At 41.5% G+C, this 16,531-nt stretch overlaps 2 protein-coding genes across 2 annotated transcripts in view; both read right to left on the bottom strand.

Annotated features, from left to right (window-relative positions):
• Gdap2 (ganglioside induced differentiation associated protein 2) overlaps window positions 1-16,531 on the bottom strand; it is a 54,463-nt gene that overhangs the window by 14,597 nt on the left and 23,335 nt on the right. Inside the window, exons 7-10 of the mRNA XM_055628379.1 lie at window positions 12,263-12,422; window positions 10,962-11,121; window positions 3,155-3,231; window positions 2,410-2,486 (exon numbers count right to left, since the gene is read on the bottom strand). Coding sequence (XP_055484354.1) covers window positions 2,410-2,486; window positions 3,155-3,231; window positions 10,962-11,121; window positions 12,263-12,422 — 474 coding nt within the window. The remainder of the gene's footprint in view (window positions 1-2,409; window positions 2,487-3,154; window positions 3,232-10,961; window positions 11,122-12,262; window positions 12,423-16,531) is intronic.
• On the bottom strand, window positions 3,573-4,707 carry LOC129692144 (oligosaccharyltransferase complex subunit OSTC-like). Its single transcript, XM_055628386.1, has one exon. It carries the CDS (start codon window positions 4,298-4,300, stop codon window positions 3,881-3,883), a length of 420 nt encoding a protein of 139 aa, XP_055484361.1. The 5' UTR covers window positions 4,301-4,707; the 3' UTR covers window positions 3,573-3,880.

Raw genomic sequence — 16,531 nt, 5'->3', positions numbered from 1 at the left:
GTTGGCAAGACACTGCGCGACATTGCTAGAACTCAGGAGGATGATCTAATATGACCCTGTTTGGTTAGGGAGGTATTCTATTTTAAGAAATTTAAGAGAGACACTAAAAACAAAATGAGAAATATAACCCAAGCAGGGCTGATGTGACCCAGTGGTTTGGCTGTAAGCAACTGCAAAGAGGAAGCCGAAAGGATTATCATCAACCATGTTGTTTTCCAATTCCTCCTCAGTGGAGTCCTTGGCATTAACATGGATTAGGACCAAACTGCAGGCACAGTAGGCAGAGGACATTAAGAACACAGTTGCCTTGTATGTTACCTGGTTTGAACCTCACAATAGGTCTCATATTCTAAAGACATGAAAGGACATGCAATATGAGGAGTGCTATGCAAGTACACACCGAGCTCAAAAGAGGGTTATGTTCTTATGGGTAAGTCATGCTACTGCTGTAAAACATCTGTATTAGGAACACAAATGGCTGCAAACAGGATCATACAATGTCATTCTTACCAGGTGAGTCTTTCTGTGAATAAATTTGTCCCTAATATTCCTACTCTTTCTCTCATCTGACTATGTCTTTGTACTTTCCATCCATTTTTCATTTTTATGCTTAAGCCAATTAGGACACTCCTTTTGTCTTCAAATTCTCTATCTTTAAAGTTATTCTACTGTTATTTATAGGGCTAGCCAACAAGAGAAAGCTGCAGAAGGCAAAAGAAAACTTTTTTTTTTCCTTTTCAAGTGTGTGTGTATGTGTGTGTGTGTACACCATGTGTGTAGGGACACACACAATGGCATCAGATTCCCCGAAGCTGGAGTTATAGGCAATTGTGGGCCACCCACTGTGGGTGATGCAAATCAACCTGAGTCCTCTGGAAGAGACTTACCCACTCTTAACTGGTAAGCCATGTCTGCAGCCCCAAAGGAATCCATTTTGAAATACTTGCTTCCACCTTCACTTAATTATTAGCTTCCCCTATTGACACATCTCTCCTCTCTATTGTATTCCCTTCAAGCTCTCCCTTTCCCTCTTGCCCCATGTTGGAGACTGAACCCAGGGCTGTGGAGGCTACATGAGCTACTCTGAGGCAATCCACAGCCTCTTAGAACCATAGTTTTTTAAGGGTCACAGAACATTCCATTTGCAGGTGTGCCATAATCAGCTGTTGGAAATTTAAGTTATAAGTTTTGCTACAGAGGACCCCGTAAGATACCAGGCTCACTGATTTCACATATTCACCCAAATACTACTGACCAAAAGTTTGAGAGCTTAGCCGGAAGTACTGATCAGCATTGAAGCAGCTGTGCTTTATCTTAAAATTTTATGTACTTTCTCATCTTTAAGTATGCTATGTATACTGTGGTTAATACACATGGGTCAGTTACAACTTATTTTTTGTAGTTATTTTCTAATGAAATTGATGTTTTAGGGATATATATTAAAATATATATTTATGTGTTATATACACTTATATGTTATATATATATTAAGGTATACTTTAATAGAACAACTTTTATCTATTCTTTGGCAATTTCATATACATAAACAGTGTATCATATCCACTCCCATATTCTAGGCACCCCAACATGCCCTGCTCAGTCCTTCATGCCCTTTTTCTTTTGTAGCAGTATGCTGAGTTCAGTTGGTGCAGTTGCTATGGTGCTGCCTGAGGAGCTCTACTTAGCTCATGGGCAGATGAGTGCATCACACTCAGCAGTTACAGGATTTATGGCTCCATCTTCCCTGGGAGTATTTTCTTAGTATAAAGTCTCAGGAATCACTGGGTCGATGAATACAACTTTTTATAGTTTCAATTCATCGTTGGTGACAACACTTTTTATTTACAAGTTCTTGCTAATTCTCAAGATAAGAAATTACTTTTTTGAATATTACTTTTTATATTACTAGTTAAGCTGAACAATTTCTTCCTTTTATTTAACAGTTTCAAATAGTTCTTTCTTTTAGGATCTTCTACATCTGTTCTGTGGTCTGACATGAAGGGATGATGGAATTATATTATCTTGCTATAGTGGATAAACTATGTCTCTGGTTTATTATTTTTAAGTAGATAATCAAATGTTAATTTTTTCTTTTTTTCAAATAAGCTCAAGTCTGATTGTATAGTTACTATGCAGGGTGTTTCTAACCAAAAGCTTGCTGGTTATGTTATATCCAAACAGAATAGCTGTGTTTCTGGAGTGTAGTACCAGAGCTTTCTGCTATCTGTTTCTCCCAGAGAGGAGAAGCAGCCTCCAACTGACCAGAAATGATGCACACTGACTCTCAGGAAATGGTGTTCTACAGACCCACAATACATCTCACCTGTGCTGCAGACCCTAATTACCAATACCATACTCTTGTGACTTTATACACCCACCTGATTTGCAGAGCAAGCATTTATGGCTTACCTTGTCCATATCTATCAGGGTCACAGGAATGTTTCTTCCAACCACCACCATCACTGTGCGGCCACAGTTATCCACACCTGCAGGGGAGATGCAGTCAAGTCAGGACCAGGAACCTTATCACAAGATCTGTGTTTGTCCTGTTAAATGCTTATGTATTTGACTGCATAAAACAATTTCACACATTCAAATGGTAAGAAATGATATGCACAAGCTCCTTAAATTATATCATTAGATTTCCTTTACTGTTAAGGAAATACTTTCTTTGTCTTTGTTTAAAGGTTTTAAAATAGCATAACCTATAGTCTTTTTTTTTTTTTTTAAATAAATAACCATTTTGCTTAACCTCACCCAAACTTTTAAAAATATTAGTGACCCAGGACATGCTGGAGGCTCTCAACTGAAAATCAGCAGGTAATGCCTAAAACAAAATCCAATGGAGGAAGTATAGACTGGAGAGTGCTATAAGGCTTGAATTTTGTATTGACAAATGCATAGGACTTTTTAGAAGCAGAAAACATTCTAACAAAAAAAGCATCCCAGGAAAAAGTAAAACAGGCACTGCCGAGACCATTAGAACACACTAGAGGTTAATACAGTGTCTAAATGCATACGTCATGATGTGCAAACCTACTGACATCAGCACAAAACACTGTATTCATAGAGAAAATGAGAGAAACCAAGTCTCTCGCAGCACAATGAGTCAGGTCTTTAGTAAGCAAGAATAATAAGTGACCATTAAGCTTACCTGTTTGGTATAAGGCTTTCAGAGAAGCAATATCAGACAGGTCTTCAGATCTTGCTTGGCATAACCAGCGATTATAACTAGACAAATAAAGGATACAATCATCTGTAATGGAAGTTTTGGTTTCTTTACAAACTCAGTTATGTTATGTTAACACGTTTTTGTTATCCCCCAAGTGTGGGATTTTTTTTGTTCTTACTTAGAAAAATCATTTATTTCTGCTCCTTTCATACATCATGTTGCTCAGGAAACAGTCTCCTATGTCCACACACACCATTTAAAGACAAAGCACCGCTGCAGGGACTGGCCAGTCGTCCAAATATCTCAGCTCTCGAAATACACTTCCCGATTTGCATTAACATTAACTTCTGAAAATCAGAAATATGATGTCCAAAAAATGATGAGGGGACTGTAAAAAAAATCACTTTATTCAATACCAAAGTTTTAGAAGTGGAGAAATGTTTTCCTTAAGAAATAAAAAACTAAAAAGAAAATGCCACTTGACATAGCTGGTGACTGGAATAGATCATCAGAAAAAATACTGTAATGAACATGTCTCTGATACCAGGAATTCCAGTCCTAGCTTTCATATGCTTGCTAGGGTGTTACTCAATGCTGCTTTTATGCTGCTTTTCATTCTTTTCCACATTGCACACGGGAGTGGTTTCATCCTTCAAAGCTTTATTAATGGGAGCAGACCGGGATCCACTGATTTCTCCTCAAGACACACTAGCCTATCAGGTAGCCCAGTAATTTCATTCTCAGGAATACTCCAGCCATAAAGAAACTCAGTAGGACACAGACGAAGCCAATGAAAAGAAGAAAGCTATTGGGTTTTGGAATATTTGGTGCATTGGAATGGTCCAGGATTATGAAACCTAAGCCTCCCATTGTAAACAAAAAGCTAGATGCAAATCCTTCCATAATATACTGTCCATTTACTCTGTAAGCCAAGAAAGCTACTGGTTTCTGATGCCCATGTTCATCTGTCATTGAGCCAACACTTGGAGGTTCAACGATAACATCATAGATTATTACCACCAAGGCGTACACCATCATGGCAGGCAGCATGTGCACCCAAGGCGGCTTCTTCAGCTTCAAGATGGGGCATTCGAGCACTAAGAAAGGGACCCGATACAGACTATCCATGTCGGCAGTAAGGCCGGCCCTCTGGCCTCCAGCTGCTCGAGCCGCCTGGAAACACGCCCCCCAAGTATGGGATTTTAATTTGTCCACAGCTGATAATTGCCTCAAGAAGGGGTATAGTTTTTGCCAAGCTGGAGTTAGTTGAATTCTGAGGACTTTGAAGGGTATAACTATAGTAGCCCAGAGGGAGAAGGCAGTGGCCTGGAGGAGTCAAATAGAGGACTGCGTGGTGCATTTGCTGGTTTGTTGGTTACCTGGACTTCTGGGTATCTTGACGGCTGGGATTGGTATTGCACCACCTAGACTTGTTCATGTGCCACTATTACCCAGAGATAGTCACACTGCTCACTTCCCTTCGTTTTCTGTTCTGGTTTCTGTGTATTGGTACAATAAAGATACACAATCCTCTATTCCAATCCCAAACAAAGTCAAAGGCTACAAAAGAAAAACAGCAGTCAAAATAGTTACCATAGCTTATTTGAGTGAATATCCCTGTTATGTGCTGGGCAAAACATAGCCATCACATATAAACTATCACATAAAGCAAGGTGTGATGGCAGAAAAACCACTGGACTCAGCCACTAGGCTGCTCCTCAAGGAATAAATACAGTTCTTTTCCAGTGGTTTGCAACTGATTTAGGTTGCACATTGTCCCCACAAAGCTAACATAAGCCAGTTTCTTCCAGTTAATCAATTACTATCCATCTACACAGCTAAAGGCTGAATGCTGAAGAAAATGTAAACAAAATCACTCTCAGAAGCACAGGGCCTGCATGGGTCTATACCAGGTCCTTCATGTATGTCACAGCTGTTAGCTTGGTGTTTTTGTGGGACTCCTAACAATGGAATGGGTGTATCTCTTGACTCTTTTTTCTGCTCTTACAACTCTTTTCTTCCTATTGGGTTGCCTTGTCCATCCTCGATATGAGGGCTTTTGCCTTGTCTTATTGAATCTTGTCTTGTCTTTTTTAGCTGTTTTCTCTTGGAGGCTGTTCTTTTCTGAAGTGGAAAAAGAGGGAGAGTGGATCTGGGGGAAGGAGAGGTGGGGGATTGAGAGGTGTGGAGGAAGGGCAAACTGTGGTTGGGATGTATGGTATAAGGGAAGAATATTATTTTCAATAAAAATACACTAATTTTTAAAAAACTTCAGTAACTGACCTATTCAGACACAGCCCATTGTTTGAGGGACAGTTCAGCCTGGAATTTACGAGGTTTTCAGGACTGATGCAAACGTTAATCCTACACACAGTTTCATCCTTTTGTCCTTTGAGTCCTGCTTCACCTCATTCACTATAAATGAATTCGGGCACTGAGTGTGTGGGGGAGGGGGCTAAGCTCTGCAAGAGCAGGGCTATACCTGCCTTGCTTGTCTCTGCATCACCAGATGTACTCCAGCACAACAATGGCTATGCTAGTAAGGATGTAATACTTAGTAATTAACGGAATGGTGCCTTTGTATGAGAAGTGAAGTGACCATCTTGGGCAACTGGATATGAAGCCTAACAAGGACAATTAATGAAAGGAAACAAATTATTTTAGTGAAATCATCTTTTCCTTATTTTCCAAAGACTTTCAAAAGCTGTATTTTTTGAGAAGTTGCTAGTTTGCTTCCTAATAACTTCTATCTTATGATGTGTCCAATTTGCTCACAATGGACAAAACACTTAGACACATCAATAAAAGAACAAGGGGTCTTTTCTCTTTTTCAAGGTTTAGAAAAAACTGCTGCACAGACATTGATGTGGCACAGCAGCACAGTGAAGGAACAGGAAGGAGACATCAGTGGAGGGACAGCTGGTTTTCAAAAACATTACTAATCAAACATTTCCTTTAGCAGACAAAAGTGTTGACGTCTCTTCATCCTGGTCAACATAAAGGGACTGCATACTGAATGTAAAGAGCCTGCCTCAGGAGAAGCAAAAGTATACCTTTCTAAACTCTATCCTGCAGTCTTTTTTTTTTAAATTAAATTTTTATTTTTTTATATTAATTACATTTTATTTGCTTTATATCCCAGCTGTAGCCCCCTCCCTCAGTCCCTCCTAATCCCACCCTCCCCCCATTTCCTCTCATGCCCCTCTCTAAGTCCACTGATAGGGGGCTGAGGTATCCCAGAAGCAGAAAGACACACACGGTATATACTCACTTACAAGTGGATACTAGACCTATAAGATAGGATAAACATACTAAAATCTGTACACCTAAAGCTAAACAAGAAGGAGGATCCAGGGTAAGATGATCAATCCTCACTCAGGACAAATGGGATGGACATTGGAAGAAGGAGAAAACAAGAAACAGGACAGGAGCTTACCACAGAGGGCCTCTGAAAGACTCGACCTAACAGTGTATCAAATCAGATGCTGAGACTCATAACCAAACTTTGGGCAGAGTGAAGAGAACCTTATGAAAGAAGGGGGAAATAGAAAGGCCTGGAGGGGACAGGAGGCCACAAGGAGAACAACAGAACCAAAATATCTGGGCATAGGAGTCTTTTCTGAGACTGATACTCCAACCAAGGACCAAGGTCCATTCATAGATATAACCTAGAACCCCTGCTCAGATGTAGCCCACGGTAGCTCAGTGTCTAAGAGGGACTCCTAGTAAGGGGAACAGGGACTGTCTCTGATATGAACTCAGTGGCTGACTCTTAGTCCCCCCCTCCAAGGGAGGAGCAGCCTTGCCAGGCCACAGAGGAGGACATTGCAGCCTATCCTGCAGTCTTAAACATGGTGGAACACTGGCTTCCAGCTCCACCATATCATAAATCCAACAGTCATCAGTTCTAAACTGTTTGGTCTCAGGACCCCTTTATGTTTATATGTACCAATTTCACCATATTAAAAAGAACAGAAATCTAAAAGCATTTACTTATTTAATTTAAAAACAACAAAAATGATTATCTGAATATACTTTTTAATGTAAAAACCAAAAGCCAACAACTGTGCTTAGGAAGACAGTTCTCACAGTTGTCTTTAGTATCTGCTAGACTCCGTGCTCTAGCCTGAATGCGGTCTCCCACCACAGTTCAGGTTAAGGCGCCTCAAAAACTTGACCGAACATTGTGAGGATAAGAATAAAAAAGGAAAGGAAGTCTTAGTGACATAATGAACACAGTTTGACCTCACGAGCCCCTTAAGGGCACTAGGTCCCTGGGCCACATATAAGTGCCGTTACCACTATTTCAGCAAAATAAGCAGGAGCTCATGGGCCTCAGGATGAGTCCTCACAGCTACAGCCACACAAAACCTTCATTTAACCTTTCTCTCTCACAATGTGGTAAGAGAAAAAGTAACTAACCTGAGCTCTGCATCAATCAGATGGATCATCTGAATCCAGCAAACGGCTTCTGGGAAATGACATCCCCACCACCACTTCCTGCAGTCTCTCTACACTTCTAGCTGAGTGCTGCCTAGACCACAAATACTTCCAAGCTTGAACTGCCAAACTTATTTTCTCTGAAGTTTTTCTTCTAGCAGCACTCTGAAGCGCTCTGCATTACAGACAAGGACCTCATCTTAGTCTCACAAAGGACACATAAATGGGAAGCAAACAATCTTTTCATTCACTATAGCTTTACTGGCTGGCAGAGCATTCAGCCTTTGTTTTGTGCTGCAGGCTTTGCTGCCACTAAGTGGTAACTGGATATGCCCAATACCCTGCTGTCTCACTGTGCAGAACTTCTGCCTTAATGTACTCAATACCTCTGACATCCAAGATGTAGCTCACTCAAATTTTCTGGATCCTCTTATTTATGTCTACATCCAGGATATGTTCTTATAGAGGAAGTATCTAATGTCTAACACACTTGACTCTACAGATCAAGGCCTTCCACTAGAAAAGGGTACTGTTTTACAAGCCGTATACATTCTTTCCCAGAACCTACTCCTTTTCTGGGGGCAATGTTACAAAAAAAAAAATGCAGACTTAGTACATACATGCTCAATTTAATACTGGCTTGAACTAGTAGTTAGCAAGTGAAACAAACATACTCCTGTAGAAAAAAATGAGATAAACAGCCAGACTGGAAAAAAAAAATTCAGACTCGGTCATCTCGTGGAAAATGGAAAGTCAGTGGACATGAGGGGAGACAGGAGGGGGGGACAGAGAGAAAGAGCATGCATGGCACCTATGCAGAAGTCACGAGATAAACAAAAAGTTCTCTCCCTCAGCATGTGGGAGAAACCCAGGCACCAAACTCAGATAGTCAGGTTTGGCAGCAAGCACCTTAAACCACTGAGCCATCTCTAAGGTGAATATAATGCTCCTGCCATATCAAGAAAAAAACCCAGCAAGGCTAACTTTTTGCTCCAGTGACAAAATGAGCCCAATATACACTTCATGCACTTGACTGTGGAAAGGCTGTATTTTCTTGACATTCACTTATTTACTTATTTTGAGGCAGGGTCTCATTATCTAGCCCTGGCTGGCCTGAAACTCAAAGAGATCCACCTGCCTCTGCCTCCGCATGCTGGAATCAAAGGGGTGTGCCACCACACCTACCTTAGAAGCGTGGCTTTTGCACTAGTGCTAGGATTAACACATCTAGATACTGTACATTGATGCATATTGATTCAATTATCTCAGTGAATTCCTGCTTTCCAAAAGACCTATGCATCACACCATAAAGCCATGTTCACAGGGCATAAGCCAGTGTATTTTAAAACAGTATATGAAAACACGGATTGGAGCAGAGATGGTACAAGAGAGTCAAGGCACTTGCCGCCAGGTTTGGCAACATGAGTTTGATCTCTAGGAGCCCACATGGCAGGAGAGAATTTCTGTAAGTTATCCTCTGACCTCTGCATGCTATGGTGAATGGGTAACACACACATTCACATCTATACACAGCCCCACACATATGTGCACCCACGCAAGCATACATACACACACGCAAGTAAGTAAATACAAAAAAAAAAATCATGAGTATGGTTTGAGATCCAATATTAGAACTAAACTTTAAGAAACCATCATTTATCAAATTCTATGCACTGCCCAAAAACATATCTAATTCCTTGGAAGTCTTTAAAAGTACTTCTTTGCTTCTGATTCTATACTTGAGTAAAGTAATTTTCCTCATATAATTTATTCAAAATAACTTTAACAACAATTTAAATGATGCTATTAGATTCTGATATGGTAAGTGTCGATAGATACAACCCATGTGGACACAAGCCCTCTGGGATATTCCGCCATTTATAAGAGTGCAAGGGGGATTTGAGAACCACAAAGAACTCACAAAATATGACATGAACATTTTAAAAATGCACACACAGAGTCAGATCACGGTGGTATGGCAAAGGCGCCTAGTCAGAGTATTTAAAGAAAAGTTAGACACTACTGTCACTTGATTCATCCTTTGGAAAACTTGTTCACTGGTTCCCCCTAGTGGCAAATCAGCTTTTTTAATGCGAATAAAATCAGTAAGGTGAAGACCTGGGACTAAGGAGACAGACATTTAATTCTGGCTGGGAGAGAGGGAGCTAAGTTGCGCAGGCTCCAGTAAATAACCTTTCTCCCAATCTAATGGCACCAACCCCACAAAGTCAGCAGGCTACAAAACAGAACAAGACACGAAAGAAGAGGAGGGGCTTACTGGGAAACAGTTCAAATGAGAGCAGGAGGGGATGAGAGAGGGCAACAGGAGGTGAAAATGACAGAAATATATCATATGAAGCTCTCAAAGAAATAAAAATATATAAAAAGTTATGTCTGAAAGGGACTCCTCAGACTGTCTAGTCCAACTCCCATTCTATAACTGGAGAATGAAGGAGACTGTGCCATATAATACAGTATGATACGCTGTGCCAGGCTGTGAAAAAAACAAAGCATAAGAGGCAGGTATTTATTTTAGATCCAACAGGTACGGTTTGAGAGCCATTTGCTTTTCAGTTTACACCCTGAGAATGGACAGGATTGAAGGAAAAATGATCCCAATCAAAATGAATGGCAGGACCAAAGTTCCAAAGCAAGACAGAGCAGATTAGCTGGGTACTGAAGAAAGCTGCAGTGCCGTGCCTTAGGGAGCTTGCTGAGTTCCAGGAGCCGTGTTCCACTCAGTGCAATCATCTGATGCTCACAGCCTATCACACGGTATCCTTAACCAGCCCTGTGAGGGAATGGCTAGCCATGTACAATTTACCTTTGTCTTTAAAAATATGAAAGGCAGCCAGCCTTACTATCAATCTTTGGAAAAACACAAGTTAAAAATCTCCATCTATGATTTCCAAAGGATTCATTCAAAATTGCTTTAGTGTTAGAAACACTTGGAGAACACAGACTGTAAAGTTCCTCAGGGTAAGTGGGGGAGACATCTCTTCAGCTGAAGAGAACTTCAGCGGCTTCAGTTATAACACACAGCAGAAACCTGTAAGTGCCTTTCCTGGCTCCTGACTTCCATGTTTAGAATGTACCTTCACACAGAGGCACGGCAACTAGAGCTCACAGCAGCGTACAAAGTCTGCAAGCAGTCATGCATCTCATCGCTGCTTCCTACACTAACTGATTTAACTTTCTGCTCTGCATCTGCAGTGTGGGAAGGGGACGTCCTACTCGGTTGTCACGAAGATTAAACAAGAGGAACTGTGTGGGTATAGAGGATTCCAGCAGGTGCCACACCCCTTTCCCAGCCGCATCCTATCTAGCTGTCTGAGCAAGTCTGCCTTACTTTCTTTGATGCTGCTTCTGTAGGGCAGCTTCAGACAACTGTCCCTGGAGGATCAGTTTTCTTTGCTTGTCAATATCTCCTTCCATTCGAGCAAAAGCATGCGAGCCAATGAAAGACAGATCCATTCCCAAGCCGTCATCCTCATCTTCTTCTTCATTGTCTGTAACAAAAAGCACCATTAGCAGAGAGCTACAAGAGCACACAGCAAAATCAACTCTGAGTACTGCAGGAGGAAGGACTGTGAGGTAACAACAACAAAAAACAAAACAAAAACAACAACAAAACAGAGCAAAACACCCCTCAAACCCAGGTTAAGATTATGACCCTAAAATAATTTAGAAATCTGAGGTCCTGAAATAATGAGAGAAAAATAACTACTACATTCTCTAAACTGATTCATGATCAGGCCCAGCAAGCACTGTGTGCACCCTGTCTCCATTCAAGGGGTTTATAATCTTATTTGTGTGAAGCTGATAGAAACTACTTACAGGATAGACTCAGGAAAGCTCTCATCCAAACATATTCTCTCTGCCTATAGCTTTAAACCTATATGAATATAAAACCTAAAGAAATAACATGGTTATAGCGTTATTAGCTTATTTAATGCTAACTGCAGCTTTTATACGGCATTCCCACTCTTGAATCCCCAATACAAGTCCTGTATCTTTGCTGGCTGGTGTTTTACCAGTACGCTATTTTCTGAAGGGAAATTTATGGAAGGCAAAGGCTGAACATTATACATTGCTGGTATGGAAATCACTATGAAAGTTTCTAAAAAAGCTTAAAATAGAATTACCACTGACTTGACTATAATTCCTGAAGATAAACCTCCAAGTAGTTGGTAAGCGTACCACAGAGATATCTGCTCATCTGGGTATCTGTGCACTATCCACAATAGTCAAGTATGGGATCAGTCTAGAAATTCATAGAGGAAGGGGTAAAGTGGGATATACACATATTACACACCAGAGCGTTAGTCAGCCCTGAAATATGAGGAAACTGTGATCTGCAGGAAAATGGATGGAACTGGACATCGTTTTGTTAAGCAAAATAAGCCAGGTGCTGAAAGACATATATCACATGGCTTTTCCTCATGAGGAATCTAGATTTTATACAGATGTAACATGCCAGTGTGTGTGGGCGTGAGCACTCTGAGAGAAGAGACCAGCAGGAGCAAAATAACAAAAGAAGAATGATGCATGACCATGACAAAATAAATGCCATACCTGTATGAGAAGGTCAGAAAAGAACCCATAATTTATATGGTCTGAAGATGAGGAATTTAGAATCCCAGCACTCACCCTCCGAAGCCCCGGGCTTCTCACTTATTCTAATTTGCCGCTCAGGCACCACAGGCTCCCCTTCTGCATTTCCGATGTCTGCAGGTAGGTAAGGCAGTGACTGGCTCTCCTCCTTTAACGACCTTGGGAAGTACAGAGGTAGCAGCTTTTGGTAAGTGGCCTGTGTCAGAAAAGTAAGGCACTCTGTGAAGAACAGTGAGGTACGGAAGCAGTCTGAGCAGCGCTGACTGTGGCGCACATGCCGTGAAGGGTTTGCCAGACCCTGAGCGGCACAGCGCTATATGCTGAAGCTAGTATACCGGTCTCTATTCGACCCAGGGGTAGTTTTCAGGTTTTTGGGGGGATAAATAGGGGATGGGTTTGAGACAGAGTCTCTCTGTGTAACAGCCCTGCTGTCCTGGAACTCTAATCTGTAGACCAGTCTGGGTTTGAACTCACCGAGATCCATCTGCCTCCCAAGTGCTAGGACTAAAGGTGTGTGTCACCACTACCTGCTAGGTTTTTACGTTTTATTTTTTAAATTTCTAAGTATTTTTGAAGGACTGATAGTTTTCACTCATTCTTACAAATTAAGAAAAAAAAAAGATAAATTTTACTTAGAAAAAGAAATAAGGGGCCCATGAGATGGCTTCATAGAGAAAGGCCACCGAGTCTGGTGACCTGAGCTTGATCCCTGTGACCTACTGACTCCTGAAGGTCATTCTCTGATTTCCACACTCACATTTCCCCTTAACCTTGTCCAAAATAAAATATATAAATAAATCTATTTTAAAAAATTAAGGAAAGCGATAAAGGTGGGAGATGAATGAGAACAAACTATTAACATACAAAATGAAGGTCATGCAATCTGTTGGGCTTTCAGACCTGAGACAAGCAGCTGAGGTGCCTCTTTAACTAAAGTGGACCTGGCCTCTAGGTCCTCCCACATCCCTCAGTCCCACATCTTATATCCTGCCCTCAGCGCTGAACTTTTCAGCCCATGGAAGAGGTCTTCCCCTCCCCCAGAGGCTCTTCACTATATAATCCAAATATTTTGGTTCTCTGCTCTCTCTCTTTCTGCAATGACTCTCCCTGTTCTCTTTCTCTGCTTTTTCTCCTCTCTTTTTCTGTGCTCACCCCCCCACGTGTGTGCGTGTGTGTGTGTGTGTGTGTGTGTGTGCGCGCGCGCGCGCACATGTGGGAGCTTTTTCTCTGCCCCCGCCCCTCCCCTTTCTGTCACCTGCTGCATGGAGACTTCTCTGACCCAGTTCCTTGGAACCTGTGAACCTGCTCAGAGTTGCCTCCAATAAACCTGCATTTATAAACTCTAATCTGGCTTGAATTAGCTCATTCCATCGGGTGGAAGAATGCTTATCAAAACCATTATTTTGTAACCTAACCTATTAATTAATAAAGTAAATACAATGTGCTAAAGTAAAACATAGAGTAAGGTGTACTCTATCTTACGATTTCCAAATGTGTGGTCCCTGTGCTCAGTTACAGCACCAGAGCAAATAGAGGTGCTCTATGCTGGAAGTCTCCATGTCTGTTGATACACCCTGCCTCTTCTGCATCCTGGGAATCACTGCATAATTACTCAGCATCACTCATCAACTATTCGAAAGCACAGGGGGCTTGAGAGACGGCTAGAGCTTGTAAGCCCTGCAACTATTGCACAGGACCAAGGTTCTGTTCTTGGTACCCACATTGGGTATTTCCAACTGACTCTAACTGTAGATCCAGGAAATCCAACACCTTCTTCTAGCCTCCATGGGCATTTACATTTGAATGCACATACATACATGTAAACATAAAATAAAATGAATAAATCTTTAAAAAGGACTAAAAGAAAGATAATACAAAAGTAACGGAATGAGTATCACAGTCAATTAAACCTTTCAAGAAATCAGTATTATACACAGAATTATTGCATTGTCTAAAAAGAAGCCTAGGGACATCAGATATCTAAACAAAACAACAACAACAAACAAAATCCAGAAGCCAAAAAACAGATGGGCTGGGCATGGTGGCATAGACCTTTAATCCTTGCTCTTGGGAGGTAGACAGACAAATCTGTGAGTTGGAGGCTAGCTTGATCTACATAGTGAGTTCCAGGCTAATCAGGGCTACACAAAGAGACCCTTCCTTAAAAAAAGAAAACAAAGAGAAAGAAGCAAGCAAACAGACATAGATAGGGTCAGCATCAGGCTCAGCTTGTCAAAGCGCAAACCTGGCCACTGGAGATCAAGCTGCAAAAACAACAGGAGGTAGAAGGAGAGAACCAATTCCACAGAGCTGTCCTTTTTTCATGCATTGTGTGTTGTGGTGCAGGAAAACTGAGCGACCAGAGGAGCTACAAATTAAGAGTAAGGTCAAGGGGGCTGGAGATGGCTCAGAAGTTAAGAGCACTGCCTGCTCTTCCAGAGGTCCTGAGTTCAATTTCCAGCAACCACATGGTAGCTCACAACCATCTATAATGTGATATGATACCCTCTTCTGGCATGCAGGTGTACATGAAGATAGAATACTCATATACATAAAAGTAAATAAATCTTAAAAAAAAAAAAGAATATGGTCAAGACATGTCATTCTGAGAGCGGAAGAAATAGAACTGCTTCCTCCTTGCTCTGGGCCTGCGTGTCCCAGTGCATGTATTCTTGCACCCCCCCACCTCTGCCACCCTTGAGGTAGTCATGTAGCCTGGTAGTCAGGTTTCAGGTTAAACTTCCTCTGTCTATAAAAGGACAGGTCCAGTAAGCACCTGGAATCACTCTTCATGCAAATGAAGCGATCCAAGTGCTTTAGCCCTGGCCAGGGCTGCACACTCATCCCGAATACTCCTACCTACTCCCCAGAATTTATACGGCCCCAGTTTTCCCCCAATAAAGAGAGCTGTTTCACTGAAAACCATCTTGTGGAATGCCGTTTCTCCCGCACTCACTCTGACTGAGATTCTGCTCTGGCTAAGCTTCATTCCCTCCAGTTCAACCTGCTACACAATGGTGCCTGCCTGGGTACCCCGAGGGGGAAAGCAGAACCGGGGCAGTAGTGTGTCATGGCACATCAAGCACAGGCATACTTTTACATACACACATATTCACAGACACTAAGATTTTGAAGAATCATATAGCATAGGACTAAGCTGTTGAAAACGCAGAATGCAGTGATTGCTATGATGTTCTTAAAGTTGTCCCGTCACCACTGTCCAACACCAGAACATGGATATCACCCCAAACCAACTCATCAGCAATCTTTTCCCTACAATTCCTATTTCCAAACCCTGAGCTACTAATTGCTCTGTCTCAGTGGATGTGACATTTCAATAAAACAGAATACAATTTGTGGCCTTATCTGTCTACTTTATTTCATAGTGATTTCAAGGCTTATCTTGTGACATGTTTCCATACTTCATTCCTCCAAGGCTGAATGAACACTATTCTGTGTATACTCTACATTTGCTCCTCAAGTCAGCTTTTGACTATTTTATAGTCTTTGGCTATGATGAACACTCCCGTTTTAAGTATTTATCTTTATGTTTTAAATATTTTCTGTATATACTTAAGAAGCTGCTATACTATACTATAAGTTCTTATGTAGCTGGCAGACAGCTTTGTGAGTGTGAAATAGTGCCTCATCGTGGTTTTGGCTTGCATTTCTGTAGTGCTCAAAGTTGTAAAGTTTCCTTATATTAGTCATTTGTACATCACTTTAAGAAATGAGAATTAACTATGCTTTTTTTCATTTAAATTGTCTGTATTTCATGTTTTCTCATCTTAAAAACCTTCCTAGCTAGGAAACATGGCCCTTCAGGGCCACTTGACTACTAAATCAGTGTCAATATACTCAGGAATATGTCCTGTCTGTGAAAACCAACCAACCCTCCTGCTAGTCCTCCACTCCCTATATAGCAAAGCACTGAGAAGCTAAGTGACTGCTGACAGATACACACAGAGATGTCAGAGGTGAACCATGACTCAGTGCTTTCAAGCTAAGGAAGCCCAGTGAGATAAAAACAAAGATCTGACTTTCTAAATGGCCCAAGCTTACAGAAAAGCCACTGCACACAAGAAAACACATGAACCTTCCACCTGGTGCCGCTGGCCAGCAGCAGTACCCAATCAAGCATGTGGCAAAGCTTCCCCAGCAAAGCAGTAATTTTCTGGTTGTTGCTAAAACCTAGAAGCCTAGTGTTCACGCTACAAGGCGACACCCTGAGTGCTAGCACTGGCAGCAGGCAGAACCTCCCACCTGGGCCATTTCCCCATGAAGATAACAGCTGAGCAGTGCAAA

This window comes from Psammomys obesus, unplaced genomic scaffold (assembly GCF_907164565.1).
Source record: "Psammomys obesus unplaced genomic scaffold, mPsaObe1.curated_primary_1811, whole genome shotgun sequence".
NCBI classification, from domain to species: domain Eukaryota; kingdom Metazoa; phylum Chordata; class Mammalia; order Rodentia; family Muridae; genus Psammomys; species Psammomys obesus.
The sequence above is the reverse complement of the archived record's forward strand: the minus strand, read 5'-3'. Positions and strand labels throughout refer to the sequence as shown.

What these genes read in the sequence shown, in the direction of transcription:
- LOC129692144 (XM_055628386.1), bottom strand. Translation starts at nt 4,300, where the DNA reads ATGGATAGTCTGTATCGGGTCCCTTTCTTAGTGCTCGAATGCCCCATC.